This window comes from Netta rufina (assembly GCF_964035555.1).
Source record: "Netta rufina genome assembly, chromosome: Z".
NCBI lineage: Eukaryota > Metazoa > Chordata > Aves > Anseriformes > Anatidae > Netta > Netta rufina.
The window spans coordinates 20,805,426-20,821,124 of NC_140126.1; the positions used below are offsets into that span (position 1 = coordinate 20,805,426).

Here is a 15,699-nt window from a genome sequence, read left to right on the forward strand (position 1 = left end):
TCTTCACTCATGAAGCAGTTGTCTTTGTTAGGATTTGATACAATCTCTACATTTGTTTTCTTCATGCTTTGATTTGGTTTGTTTTCTTGGAGAAGCTCTGTGCAATTACTGTCTTAAGCTTATATAAAATCTGTTGCCCCTTCTGTTATGTGGCCTCACTCCTCCTGTCTTGGCAACAGCTGCACAGTATGATGAAAACTTCTGCCTGGCATTCTCCTCTATTTATAGGCTATTGACCTTAGATCAGAATTTCCAGAAAACTCTTCAATGGCTTCTGCTGAGAAGGCTTAGGCTCTGTCAGAACAAGTTGCCTTTCTGTCTGATTTCTACTGATGTATTTCTCAATAAAGTATGCATTTAAGTACAATAATGTCCATATGAGAGAAAAAATAGCCCATTAGATTGTCACTAAAAAGCCCTTTCAGAATTTCTTTCTCTACAAGCAATCCTTACCTGGATGACAAATGTAAAACACAGAAGCAGGGGCTAAGAATAATATTCCTTTAAGTCTCAAATATGAAGCCACAGTACAGACTTTCCAGATTTGCAAGTCAGTGCAGTCTTATGATGAAGAACCTTGTTTGGTCAGTTATTGTTCAAAGACTGTTTTTTCAGTCTTTGTCAGAAGTCAGAATACAGTCAGAATTCTGTACTGGAAACAAGTTTTAATCAGAGATTCATTATTTAGTGTTGCTGTGCAAAGACTTGAATGATTGCTCGAGTCTTGCTCTTAAATGTGAAAAAATAAATGAGATGTCCCTGAAAATAGCATGTGGGAGGGTCAGACTAAAGCATTTTAGCTTCCTGTTATGCCCCCTTCTGTGCATAACACATAAACAGTTATTTTTGATGTTTTTTGAACCAATGGTCATTAGAAAAATAAATTCAATTTGAAACAAGGAAATAGAGCAAATAAATGTTATCCATGTTTTTTTGCCTAGAGCTTTATCTTTTGTTACTTCTGTTTTCAATTACATATGCTTTATATCGCATCATTTTCCATCTTACTCTACAGATTTTTTGAAAGGTTCATAATATGATTTTCTTTTTTAAAAGGTGCATTCAGAAAGAGAGCATATTTGACATCTTTTCAGATTTGTATAGGAATGGGCATTTAAATAAGATTATTATTAAAGTAAACATGTTTTTAAGTTGAAAATTTTTTCCCAAGTTACTGGGCTTTCAGCAGTAAAAAAGTAAAATAAAATAAAATAAAATAAAATAAAATAAAATAAAATAAAATAAAATAAAATAAAATAAAATAAAATAAAATAAAATAAAATAAAAAATTGAACCATGCATTATTTTCTTGCACAAGCAGTAAAAAATGGGTGTTTGCCTACAGGAAAGCTGGACCAGAGCAAGGTATCGCAGCCTCTTCTGAGAGCAGTTGACTGTAGGCAAGAAAGTTTGTGGAGCAAACTCTACCCTGCTCAAGCAAAATCAACTGTGTTTGCTTAAGCAATTTCAATAGGTGTCTCAAGTTAGTATGTCCAGAGCACACTGAGGAGCGTTCATGCGAGGCATGCAGCCAGTGGGTCTCTCACAGGAGGCATTTCTGGCTGGTAGCAATACCTGCAGCCAAGAGCAAGGTAACATTTCAACCATCCCCTGCTCAATCCACCAGCCCCCTCAGACTCCAAGCTTGCACTAACAGTATGCATGCATCCTCACCCTGTGTGCCTGCCCAGAGGAAACCCCATGGAAAACAGTAGGGTTCAAGCTCTTCCTAAGTCACAGGGAGAGACACCTCTGCCCCCTTGCTTCTACAGCACCAGGAGAAAGGTGTTTTGGGGGCTGATTTTTCCCGTCTCTCCTGTTGAGGCTGTACCACTCGGTGTAAATGAGTATTCACTGCACCAGTACTTGGTAAGAACCAGTGGGCGTAACAGCTTTAAGAGAGAAATTGACCTTCTTGGAGGTTATTGTATAAAGTTCCAGACTTACAAAATGAGTGAAAAAGGGTCTGAATGTGGCTTTCTAAATCAACGCTACCTCTGGGTTCACAGAAGCTTCAGCGTCTAATTCAAGACTTTGTTCAGCAGAATAGTTTGGAAATGTTTACTAGGTTGAACTTCAGAAGGCGTGAAGATGGTTGATGTGGATAAAAGTGTGGTGACGCTACTAAATGGTGAATGGTTCCTGGCTGGACAAGACCCTGAGCAGTGAAATACAACTTCAAAATTGTCCTGGTTTTGAATGAGGGGCCTGGACCAAATGAGCACCAAGCTCCCTTTCCAGCCTAAATTATTCTGCGAGTTGGTGATTCTTGATGTGTTTACACAGTGTAATGTTGAACAACATGTTAGTGCAGGCACTGTTTAGACATAACTTTATCCCAGCTGATGCGTTGCGATTCTGATTGGTTGTGTCTGTGTAGTTATTGTACTGAATACCGCAACAGTAACAATTGTTAGCTTGTAACAGATGTTACCCCCCCCCCAAAAAAAAAAAAAAAATCTAAATAGATATATTTTTGTGCAGTTTTGGCAAATTGAGGAAAAGATCTAAGACTGCAATCAAAATGCTCAGTGACGTATAAAACTGAACAAACTGCTGTTACTTTGCGCCATGAGCACAGATGTTTCTTCTGGGGCAATTCCAGTAAATAAGATAGTTCTTGGGGGGTCCTGTCAAGCTACCTTCTCTTCCCTCATTCTCCTTTTCCCTCCAAAAAATTGCTGTAATTTTAGTGTCTCTACATTTATTAACCTGGTGTGCAAAAATGTCAAATGACAGCTTTCCAGGAGGAGAAACGAGACTACTCATCGCTGTTCAGGCCACAGGGGAACACAAGGGAATTTCATGCCCTGTGACTCAGAAAGAAACGCTGAGAGGGATTTTGTTTTAATTTTCTTGTATTTCAATCTTGGCTTTCCCTCAACTTCTCCCTGCATTCAGTAATCTACTTTTTAAGCCTACAAACCATTCAGAGTCTTAAATTACTGGCATCACAGTGGCTTCTCTGGCTAGACTATATTGGTGGTGGAAGGCACCACCCTTGATTCCTCAAGATTTTCATGTAAGAAAGAAAAATGTCCTGGAGAATACATGCCCTCTATCTAGGGGCTACTTTTCTAAGGAATTTAATTTGTGACCTAGAGGTTTTCCTTGACAAATTGGGTAGCACAGAAACATGCTATGTTCAAACTAGTTTTTGGGGCAGATTTGTTCTGTAGGTAGATGTTGCAGCTCTCTCAAACACTGTATACTAAGATTGACAGACAGTCTGGGAAAAAAAAAAGTTATTGGTTTTTAAATTGTATTTTTTTTACAGTTTGTTCTTAAACAAAAAGGTTTTAGTGCAGAAATCCATGCAGACGTGCAGTGTGAGAGTTCTCTGAAACTGTGCTGTAGTTTGAGAGATACATGAACAAAGTCTCTCTGTGTAGACTGTAGCTGCATGAAATTTTATTTCTTTAATGCATAAGCCATTTTTGACAACCATTTTTCTGTGAATGTTAGGATATTAACATCTCATCAATTAAAAAAATAAAATTAAAAGGGCATACTATTGCCAGGTATCTTATCTTATCCAAGGGCAGATGGAGAATGTTTGCTGCCTGCTAATAACGAGGAACTGTACAAATCCAAATTGTGCCATTAGTTGTTAGTTTTGTGACTGGGAGATGAAGTCTGAGACTACAGGAAGTAAGAAGCTGGCAGCTGTACATTGGTAGCTGAGTATCTTCTGATGCAGAGTCAGAAATTGAGGCTGTGAAATGTTAATTGGTGTGCTAGGAAAGGGGTGAGCATTGTGGCTTAGTTGATTAAGATGGTGCAACATTAAAAAATGTCAGATGGAGAGGTTACTTAGATCTGTGTTTAATCATCTAGATGTTACTGTTTCTGAAATGGTAATTCAGCTTCTTCTGTAAAATTTTCAATAATTAGTAAGTATAACTTTTAATTAATGTTCTTTTCAGCCTGCAGTATATTAAATTTATTGTTCCCAAGTTATTACAGTAAACATTAGAAGTCACAGCAGCCATTTGCTGCAAAACAACTTGTTAAGGAATTGTATGCAGACTTCAAAAGAACAGCTTCACCATTTTAATCAACATAAGTCACCCAGAACTAAGGGTATATTTCAAATTCAGCTATTTATTCTAAGAAATACTGGTACCTTGAAATTGTTGCAATTAATTCTCTGTGTGTTGCCACCACTTATTTCAACAGGTGACTGAGCTAGAGTGTGTGAGCAGTCAAGCCAATGCAGTCCACACACATAAAACAGAATTAAACCAGACAATACAGGAATTAGAATCTACGCTGAAGAAAAAAGAAGAGGTACTTGCTAATGTTTGTTTTGGCTTTTTTGTTACATCTATTCTTAAGGCATTCAATATTAATCTTGCAATGGCTAGCAAATGTTGTGGTACTTCCTTTTAATTTTTCAGATTACTTGAAATGATTAATATTTTTCCTTCTACATCTGTCCAATATAAAGCAAGGTATCTGAAGAACAAAAAATATATTTTTTTTTCTTTGCTTCTGCTCTTTGCAAAAGTAAGTCTTCGTTGAGGCACATGTGGTTTTTTTAGAGCAATCACCACACTGATGCTGTCCACACTGACTAAGAAGGGAAGCAGTCATAAGCATGCTTTCCTTTTTCTGGAGAGAGAGGTTTGGAGCAAGAAATATATCAATGCCATTTTTCAGGCCAATCTGTTTTTCAGTCTATGTTAATATAGCTGACTTTTATGATCCCTAAGATAAGCCCTCTCCTTCAAAGCGTGCCAAACCCCCAGCCTGTAACTTGGATGAAATTTATTGTGCCATCTGCCTTGGGCTCAGTCAGCAACAGGAAAATACAAAGAATTGGAGTAACACGTGCACTGGCAGGGGTCCTAGAGGAAAACAGATTTGTGCCACAGAACGACTGGGGATTGCCCCTTTATGGATGGGAAGAAGGAGGTGGAGGGGGCCACGTATGATGGTTTGCTTGCCCTGTTTAAGACTAGATCCCTTGAGCCCTACATGGGCACAGACAAAGCACGCACTGGTATGTACATTTGGAGGGCCAGCGTGTCCAACAGGGTCTCCAGCTGTGTTGTTGTTAGCTGTTTCTGAGAAGGATGCAGGAGAAGCGCTCCTAGGAGCAAGCAGAACATCCTCCCAAAATGGAGGAAAGCCTTCTTCAAGCTCCCTCAGACACGAGATTAGCCTTAGGTTGGTAATGATTCCCATTTTGGTGCCCTTGCTCTTTCAAATTATGCTGAGTTGCTGAACGCAGAGATACCTTTCCAAGAGGTATTCTGGAAGGTAAATATGCCCCTGTAGGGAGAAATATTTGTTAGCTTTAAGTTTTTTATAGAAATCAATGGTTAAGGCTGGCAATTTTTTGATGCTCAGCCCTGCTGCTAGTGACATAATAAGCAGCGCACAGATGAAAATCGGATTTTTCTCATGAAAAAATGGGGGAGGATAGATTATAACAGAACATAAAAAACAAAATTGTTTCTCAAATTACAAGGACCCTTAATATTCCAAGAAAAAAAAAAAAATCAAGTCTTTTGTATGGAAAGGAGGCTTAGACTTGCATGACAAAGAAAATACTTATCTTTATTGTTTATTCACAATGGGATTGTCTTTTGGGGACTGTGATTCAGGAGTATTGGGAGCAGAGCTTAAACGTCACGTGCTAAGATAGGCAGTAGCCAGTTGCCAGTTTTGGTATCATTGCTATGGAGAGGAAGAAGCAGCCAGCTTACCTGTACTGAAGCCAATCCAAATAATGTGTTGCTAAAGAAGTTGTTTCTTCTCCTTCAGGAAATAGAAAGATTGAAACAAGAAATTGACAACGCCAGAGAGCTCCAGGCACAGAGGGATTCTTTGACCCAGAAGTTACAGGTGAGCTATAGTGCATCATCTTAATTTAGGTAGAAGGGCAAAATGATCTTCAAGTGAGCAGTTTACATCAGCAACTTCTGCTGTATTGATCGAAGCTTCTGGGTAAATACGTAAGTAGTAAAGTGGTGGGTCAAGATGCTTCTGGGGAATTTGTACTACAATTTCTACCTGGGGTAAGTCATTATTTTTTCACTGAGGGAACAGAACCAAGTTTCATTTATAATGCCACCGAACTCCACCCAGCTCTGAGGCAAGCAGATGTCCTTCATCAATACATGTTGTGGGCAGTTCTGGTCTCATTTTCACAGCAATGCCTTGTCATAGGTCTTGTGTGCCACTAAACTATCAGGCTTGTTGATAGGCATCATGTTGGGATGAGTCTATATTCAGCTTCTAAGCATTCTCTGATAAAGGTTAAAGTGTTCTTGCAGAATACAGACTTTAAAAACAGAATTTGACATTTTATTTTGAGGATTATATATAATTATTTAGAATATATTTTTTTTGTTTTTGTTTGTATTACTTTGTTTTGTTGTGTTTTGTTTTTTGTTTTTCTTCTTTTTTTCTGGGCTGATCCTTCACTGTGTGTATAGCCAGATACCTCAGCCTACTGGAAGCAGTGCTATGTCTGAGCTCCTGTCCTTCTGTTGCTGGGCTGACCAGCCAGCACGGACATGCCCCCCTTAGTAAGAATCAGCTTTCTGATTGAGGCTGACCCAGAGCTGAGATGGGTTTAAACTCTGAATTCAGACATCAGAGTTTTGATACAGCTGGAAACTCAGGCATTAAATAGCTCCAAATCCAAAGTGCTGAAATGTGACCATCACTATTCTGCATCTTGACCTAAATCGTGGCAAAAACAAGCTCTGCCAGGCTATCCACAGCTAAAAGATCATCAAGCAGATATTCTTTGAAATGCGTTATGTGAATTGAAACTTTCTTGAATCTCATTTTAACCTACAGAATAAACCACATTAGAACAAAATTACTGTATTCATTCTCCCCCATTCTTAAGTCAAATTATTTGTAAAAAAAAACTATGTTATTACAGTGCTTCTTTGAAGATTGTTTTGAATATACCTGAGCTTGCCTGTTTCACTATTCCAAAAATTGTTGCTGACTTTAAGCATGGGAGTTTTCAGATGAAAAGGAACTTATATGAGTGACTTAAAAATGAGCTTATAATGAAAGAAATTGTTCTAGCAGTGGCATATGTAATAATATCAGCATAATATCACATGAAAAGTAATAATGAGCTGAGAAATAGCTATTCCTAGCAAGCAGAGTTATGAGAGACTAGCAAAAGGCTAAAGATCTTTGAGAATCTGTAAATCCTAACATTTTATTAATAATTGTACTTCACAAAGATTGTAGCTTCCTTTTGAAATATATATTTATCTTAGGAACCAAATGGATGTATTATGTACATAGGTCCATATGTCACATTGTAGGTGATCACTTTTTCAAAATGGTTAGGATCTGACATAAAAGTTGCCGTTCTTCAGGTTAAAGCTTATTACTGACCTGATTCAGCTCTTACAAAAGATCTTAAGTCTTTGCGTACTGAAGTACTCATCCTGCTTCGACTGCAGTGGCCTTCTCCAAGCCACTTCACCCTGCACCTGTGATGTCAGACATACGGTGTTTTCTTCCGTAGCTCTGGTCTGACCATCCCACGTCTGTTCTCTTCGTTGACTCATTGTCTGTTTTCAGAGTGATTGTCTCTAGGGTCTGTATCTGTTCATCAAACACTTTTCTCTTCCGCTTCGTTTTTCATCCTCTTGTGTTCACAAATGGATTATGTAACTCTATAATATTTTGGAATACCACCTATATGAAAAACAGTATACAAAGAAATTATTATTTCAAGGTATGTCACATTTCTGAAACATTTATATCAGGGAATGAATTTGAAATCTGTCACTGAGAAATCTCAGTGAACAGCAGTATGTTATCACTGCAAAGGGTAAGTATCAGGGCCCTTGTTACTTAATAGTTTAATTAATTAAGACATCTCAATCAGTCATGATCAGTGTGACTCTCACAGCAAGTCAGGATATCTTTATTACCGTGCCTGATCCCTAAATACAGCTGTTGTGTATGATTTGAATATTTAATTCTGATCTTTTATCTGACTTCCACAAGAGATTATTACAGTGTGAATAGCAAAAATTACTTATTAACAATTTATTTATTTTCTAAAAGAAAATTATTTGTGAGAAGTGATTATTCCTGCTGTAGGAGCTTGAAAAAACAGTGTACAATAAACCATGTAAAGGGCCTGAACGGATCAGAAGAGTAGGTTTATTGCCCTGTGAGATTAACTGCAAATAAAGTGAAATGACACAAGTAGGGGAATGGATTATGTTACGTGGATAGCTCTCCCCTTCTTCCATTAAGAAGCAGCAATTCTGAGGAAGACTGTAATAGGAAGCTGCACATGATCCAGACATGAACTTGTAATTCAATACTACTATATAAAACTAATCAAGGGTAAGATGTCAGGATCACAAGTAAAATTTGGTAAGCAGCGTTTTCCAGAAACCAAGAGTGGGCTTGAACAGTCAGTATTGTGTGAAATACCGAAAGGGCTGTGCCACCCAGCAGAACTGAGGGGACGCTGAGCCCCCTTTCCATGCCACACAAGGTCACTTTGCCGTGGAGGGCCCGAATCCCTGTGGCCCTGAAGCCATGTAGCACGTGCCAGCGTTTGGTGTGGAGGTCAGGTGTAGGCCCAGCGAGGGACAGCCTGCAGCAGGTACTGACAGGGTTACAGTCACCTAGCTTGTTTGTTCCTAACACCTGTGAGGAAGCTGATCATTGCCTAAGCACACACCTGTTTCAATTTACGTAGTTTCTACAAGCTCACCCTTTCAACTAGTTTCCTTTAATCCCTTGGCAGCTATTTTATCTGTGTGAAACAGATTAAAATAATCTTTCTCTTGATCCTGGCGGCAAGGGGTAATGCCTGCTCTCAGCTCTGTTGTTCGAGGCCAGTGGCCAAAAATCTGTCATTTTTACCTTGCCCCTTTACAAACAAGCAGTAGGTGAGGCACTCTGGTTTTGAGGAGATGTGGCTGCATGAAACAAGTTGGTCTGAAAACTGAGAGCAGCTCCATTGAAGCTGTGTGACAAACCTGCTGTAAAGGCTGGCAGAATTTAAAAAATGTCACTGCACATAAATAATAATTCAGTATGCGCTTTTCTGGAAAATGGCTGCTTAGGGTGTATGGTGTACCAAGTGCACTGTCCCAGTGCTGCCTTCGAAAGTGGTTTTCTTAGCTGAAATTAAGAAATTATTATCTGCCCCTGCAGCAGAGTGGCCCTGAGCTCTCCTCCAAGCACTGACGGTGGTCTCAGCCTGACCACTGTGCTGCAGACCTCGCCGACAGGGCAGCCAGATGGGACACACAGCCTGTACTTGAGGCTTTAAGTATTCTACAAGTGGTTTCACCTTGACCAGTCTTGCTCGGTTTTATTCCAGTCCTAATTTTCAGTGTGAAAAGGTGTATAACGTGGGACAGAACTAAGGTGGTACTCCTCCGTACATAAAGCAGTGATCTGGATGGGCTTCTGTGTGAGTCCATCTGATGGGGACTGATGTCCTTGAGCAATCCACGTAGTCTAAATAAGGAGAGTTTTGAACTTAAGTAATCCTTTGAGAAGCTGTTTTCACTAGGTGGCATATTTCTGAATGGCAGAAGTGATGACTAAATACATTGTGCACTGAGTAAATTTTATCTCTGTTCAAACGAATCTGTCCTTCAGATGAATTATTGAAAAAATGGAGGAAAGGATATTTTCTCAATCCAAATAATAATCTGGGCTCTGGTTTTGGAAACTTCAAGGGGTCACAAATTATTCTAAAAACAAAAGTAGTGCATGAATGCCAGGAGGAGGTTAAACTGCTTTCTGTTTGTAGATAACGCATTAACATGTTATGTATTTTCTCTGAAGGAAGTAGAAATTCGAAACAAAGACCTGGAAGGCCAGCTGTCTGATCTAGAGCAACGTCTGGAGAAAAGTCAGAATGAGCAAGAAGCTTTTCGCAATAACTTGAAGACACTTTTAGAAATTCTTGATGGAAAAATATTTGAACTAACAGAGTTACGGGATAACTTGGCCAAGCTGATAGAATGCAGCTAAAGAAAATGGGATTTCAGTGCCAATCAGCTTAAAGATGCACTGTCTCTCTTTGTAGGACTGTGTTGGGCTCTGCATCAAAGTTGCACAAAATTAGAAAATGCTCCTCTGAGAGGGCTTGTTTTAAATTTGAGTCATATTTCAATGTAAAATTTAGAACTCAGCTTGTAGCTAGTTGAAGAAAAAGAAACAACGAACAAAACAAAAAACTTGAATTACAAATTACCTCCTTGTACATTATTGGCCATAGATAACTTGAAAGATATTAACAGTAATTGAATGCAATCCTTTTCTAATTATCCAGTGATGGAAGAATTAGCAGTGTCCCAGGTCACATCCCCTTTTTGTGATAGACACAATATAGGTTATTTGCTGTTTTATTTATTTAAAATATTTAATTGCTGTGTTTTGTGCAAGAAGTTAGTGATGACAGCCCTGTATTTTGTTGTTCTTAATAATTTCTCAGGATACTTTGCACTGTGGAGAAACAGTGCCATTACCAATTTATTCTTGCCAGGGGTGAGAGAGAGTTGCATCTTTAATTGAAATGAAGTTATTAACTGCTTGTGTAAAGTTCTTCCTTTTGGGGTACTTCAGTTGGTTGGTCAGTTGGTGGTTGTTTTTTTTGCTTGTTTGTTTGTTGCTTTTGTTTTTGCCTTTTTTTTTTTTTAATTTATTTACTTATATAAAAGACCGTATTTGTTTATGGAATTTATGCAAGTGTTCTACAATATTGTCCAATGTAAGGTTTACTTTTTCACATGAATTTCATGTAATTACAGTGAGATACTATCTTCCACTAAATTGTATTTTGAAGCCAACCAATGATGGCAGGTGAGTCCCCCACGAAAAAAAAAAAAAAAAAAAAAAAAAAAAAGAAAGAAAAAAAAAGAAATGAGAACTTTAAATGTAAAATTTAACATGCACAGGTAACAAGAAATAGCAAGCCAGTCATTTGTTTTCTGGCCTTGCTGCGTGTATCAAATATGTATGTTGAATTAACTGTTAGCCTGTTCTGCAGGAGACTTTTTCAGAATGTCACATGAATTTCAGGTTTTGTTATAATGGCTTATGGGGAACACTGTTTATTATAGACTGCATTAAGAGCATAGAGCTATTGCAAGGGATTACTCATATACTGAACTTGTCCTGCCAAGAAAGCTGTTTCTAGAAGTTTTGTTGTCATAACAAATTGAAATGGAGACATGTTTACTCTTTTATGGGTCTTCATATCACATCTTTATTGAAATGACACCAGGCAATATTCTGAACTGTTAACTAAACGTTTAAAAACAGGAAATAATTGAATTCAATTATCCTCAGTGAGCAGGTTTTAAAGTTGTTCTGATGTAATTTTAACAGACTTTTGGCAAACACACATTTCTTTATATAACAGATTTCTTTAAAAAAAACCACACACACAACTCTTTGAAAGGTAAGCCAAGTGTCATGTGTCTCGCATCAAAGTACATTCTTGCCATAAATTGCTTGTAACTTTGAAGAGGGCTTTTTTAAAAGGTACGAATGAGTGTCAGACTTCAGAGTCGAAAGATGCACTGACCTTTGTTTGCTCCCCAAATTATTTGAATGTTAAACATGAAATCTAGCTGCTTATTAAATTTGTACAACACAATGTTCTCCACATAGAGACTGCTATTGATAACTAGGAAAGTTTGTTTTATGTGTGTACTGTATGTATATACCATATAATACACACAAGTTATCATTTATATTAGAAATACATGCTTTATTTCTAAGATATTGTTTTTTTTTCTTTACCAGTGATTTATCAGGTGTCCCCTGACTAGTCAGGAAAATGGTTTAGGTCAAATGCTAAACCACCATGTATTATACTGTATGTAATGTACACAATGTTTAAGTTTTATCCATATTTTTAGGGTATTTTCTCACCTATTTTATTTATTAATGGGGTGGGGGGAGCTTGATTCAGCGTGCTACTGGTTGAAAACTTTGTGGTGAGCTACATGTTTTTCATTTGGTGGATTTTAGGCAATGGTGTGTACATCTTCATCAGGTCCACATGAGCTAGTTTCGCCAGGTTTTAATTTGCCTTGGTGATGTTTGGCCCTGATTCTCCTGTCACTTGTGCTGCTGTAAACCAGATGTGTCTCTGATGTGCTGTCAGCAACATTCAGTTGGCATAACATTTGTGGTAGTGCAAGGAAAATCTGGCCCATTAATGCTCGATGGACGTATAAGGATGAAGAAACTAAAAACAAAAGAAAGTTGATGATGGAATAAATGTAATATTATTTTTAATGATATTATTATTGACATTTTTAAAGATATGATGTCATTTACATGTGGGAAAATAGTGGACAGAAATATTTCCACTTAAATTTTGTGAATATGTGTGGTACATGAGTATTTCTATGTATACGTACACACACATATGTATATAAAGAACATGGAAAAATTTAGATGTGCACATTTTTAATATTTTCCTATTGAAATTAAATTTTAAATTGGAAATTGATATTTGAGAATTTCTTTTCTCATTCAGTAGATATGCTTCATTTCATTTTTTACAATTACTGAGGGCTGCACCTTTGAATTCCTAAATAGTTGTCAAACATAAATATGGGGATATGGTGGACATACGTGCACATATAAATAAAATCTGAATGCTAAGAGGATTTTTAATGTTTATTTACAGTAGTTGAGTGTTTAGTAACTGAAACCTAAAGTTCATACTTGGGCGGTTAGACCTACTATAGCCTCTCCAATTCTGTTCTAAGATAGTATTTTGCCTGTTTGAAATGTTACTTTTCCCAGAGGCAGGTATTAAGAATTGTATTTATCATTGACGAAACTATGGGGATGTATATACCTGAAGACAGTGTTGAGTACTGTAGCATGAAAACATGAACTTGCACGGGAGAGGCAAACAGTCACATTGCATATAATTTGTTTTATGGCAACTACAGTCATGTAAAAAAAAAAAAAAAAAAAAAAAAAAAAGCAAAAAGAATTACAGAAAAAAAATAAAAACAGAAACACCTAACAAAAACTAAAGAAAAGTCATAAAATACCATTTTATTTTGAAATACATTTGCTGTTCTCTGGAGAATGTACTTTTATTCTTTATTTTTTTTCTTTAAATCTTTTTCAAGTATGTGCAAGTGATAGCAGCAGCTACCTTAATCTTTCAGGTGCTACTGGATTTTGCATTAGCGTGTTATGTTGTGAAATCCTGACTTTGACATAAAAGATTTTTGTAAGTATATCCCCGTCTGGATAGTTAGTTTTTGAGTGTCTTGTTCATAATCCAACTGCCTCAATGATCCAGAAACTTCATTTTTCTATGTGGACAAAGTAAAGTGTGTGAATTCATGTCTGTTACAGACTGGGAATTTCTTTTCCTGGCTAATATACCCAGGAAAGAGGAGAACAAAATGAACTGATAATGCGGAAATATTGTTATGTGGTCTCTACAAAAACACATTTTCAGGTAAAATATAAATAAATAAAGGGCTAAACCAGATGTTACACAAACAAGTATCGTTTAATGCTACTGGTGGCATTCCCAGGACAATTCCTTTAACAAAAACCCTACAGGAATGAACGATGCATCAATTAAAGATGAATATTTTGGGATGTGTCTTGTCAGTTGTGGAAGGTTTCTGTTTTCTGTTAATTTTTCTACCATTTAGGGACTAACTCCATGTTAGCCCCTTCAATAAGGGGATAAATCTTACTTTTTTAATCATCTTTCATATTCTGTACTGAAGCGGCTTTTGAACAGTGATCTGTGAACACCACATTCGTTAGGAGGTTCATTTCAAAGGCAAAAATCAAAATATTTTTTTTCAGAAATACAGCATGGAAAGAGGGCTGGGATGTTGCAGATCTCAATTCTCTGCAGCACTGTGCGTGTTAACAAAAGCACTCAACTTGGTTGGTTAAAGAAATCTTGGATCTTGAGGCCAAATATCAGTCCAGTAGGGAGATTAAGTTTGGATGTCAAAGACAACTGAGAAAAACAAACATCAAGAAACTCCAGCGAAATGTGTGTAGTCTCGGTAACTGAACATGACAATTAAGTGCACAGTTCTGTGCTGATTTTTATTTTTTTTTGGGAAATAGACCTGACCGTGCAAAACAATGTTCAGATCATCTTGTTTACATTTTCTCAATAATGCTGCATGTGTGCACTACCTCTGAATGGTGCTAAGCAGAGAACATATTTTACGGAGTAGTAGACATTTTCTAAAATATCGATTTTTGCATTATAGAATTAGTTCCTTGGCTTACTCCACTTACTTCAGATAAGTACAATGAATTTCACCCGTTCTGTTAAACGTTCAGAAGCAACAAATGGAGTTTAGTTTGATCCTAGAGTCAGCTCAGCTCACCTCCGCCGTCCTGGCTAAGCAACGCAGCCAGCAGGCAGGTGCAGTGGTTGGCATCGCAGTGCCTGCAACAGCTCTGGGTCGTGGGGTGGGTTTGTGCTCACTCTCACGGGGTCTCACAGCTTGCCTGCCACAACCTCTCAGGGACTTGCAGCTGTCAGTGCTGCCTCTGCACTGGTGGCAGCTCCTCCTAGGACCAAAGAAACACAGGCCTAGTTTATACACGCTTTCTCCCTCCTAGCCTGGTCCTGCATAAGCTCAGCTTGGCTGGAACAACACGTCTGGTAGTTTGTGTCCTTTTCAAATGCCAGTTCTTATTCTGATGGGCATGGGAAGGAGGAATGACTATCAAAGACGTTACAGATTGGGGGGGGGGGGGGATATGTAGAGTTGTCAAAAGGATTCCCTTAGATGGCACCAGTAGCTGTAAAATAGGCAAGAAAGTTTTTCACAGCAGAGGACAGACCATCTGAACCATGCAGCAGTGACAGAAAGTTTGTTAAACTGTGTCCTGCTTCCTCTAGGTCATCACATCATGCCAATATTGAGCACATCTGACTTGCCCTGAAACTATACTGCTTCCTGAGGTCAGTGTTATTAGGCTTTATGAACAGAGCCAAATCCTGGCAGTCTGCAAACCCCACTCATTTCCAATCTTTCATCTTCACAAGTCTAGAGGTTTGCTGTTGGTATTAGGCACTTGCAGCAGGTGAAGACACTTCCTATTTTTCCTGCCCTCAGCTCCTACCATCTGTGGTGTTTGTGAAACAAAGTTCTGAGCTGGGTTTAGGAGGGGTTTCTCACTCTTGTCTTTAACTTTGAAGTAGTTTGGCATCCCTGCTCTGGGGATTCTCATCTGCTCCCATGCAAGTCTCATCTCACTGCAAGGATTGGATCCAGCAGTGTCTCAGCCCTCTATGCCTCCACTAGACTGAGAGTAGCAACCAGAAGTTTTCTTGTAAAGAGAACTTACATTCCTGTGACAGGTCTGAAGAGGAAGAATTTTTTTTTCCCAGTAGATCAAGAAGGATGCAGAGTCCTGGACCATCACAAACACTACATGCATCCAGGTACTAAAGGGAGAGGAAGACCTACACTGAAAAGGTATGTTTAAGTAAAATCTGTGTGTATGGATTTCCCCCTTTTGAGTCACATTACATATGGCCATATAGGCATTTGCAAGCTAAGCTTTCTCCAAGAGGAAACAAGACCTTTGAAGTTCTCTTAGTCTGGATTATATATGTTAAATCATGGCAGAATTCTCTTTAAACAAAAACAAACACAAAAAAGCAAATGGGAAGCAAAATGATCTTGTCCTTCTTTGCAAGAG

At 38.1% G+C, this 15,699-nt stretch overlaps 1 protein-coding gene across 1 annotated transcript in view; it reads left to right on the plus strand.

The window, feature by feature from the left end:
- HOMER1 (homer scaffold protein 1) overlaps nt 1-9,999 on the plus strand; it is a gene marked incomplete at both ends in the record, with an annotated part of 63,913 nt that extends 53,914 nt beyond the window's left edge. Inside the window, 3 exons of the mRNA XM_084305143.1 lie at nt 4,180-4,290; nt 5,773-5,853; nt 9,811-9,999. Coding sequence (XP_084161269.1) covers nt 4,180-4,290; nt 5,773-5,853; nt 9,811-9,999 — 381 coding nt within the window. The remainder of the gene's footprint in view (nt 1-4,179; nt 4,291-5,772; nt 5,854-9,810) is intronic.
- Between the last annotated feature and the right edge of the window lie 5,700 nt (nt 10,000-15,699).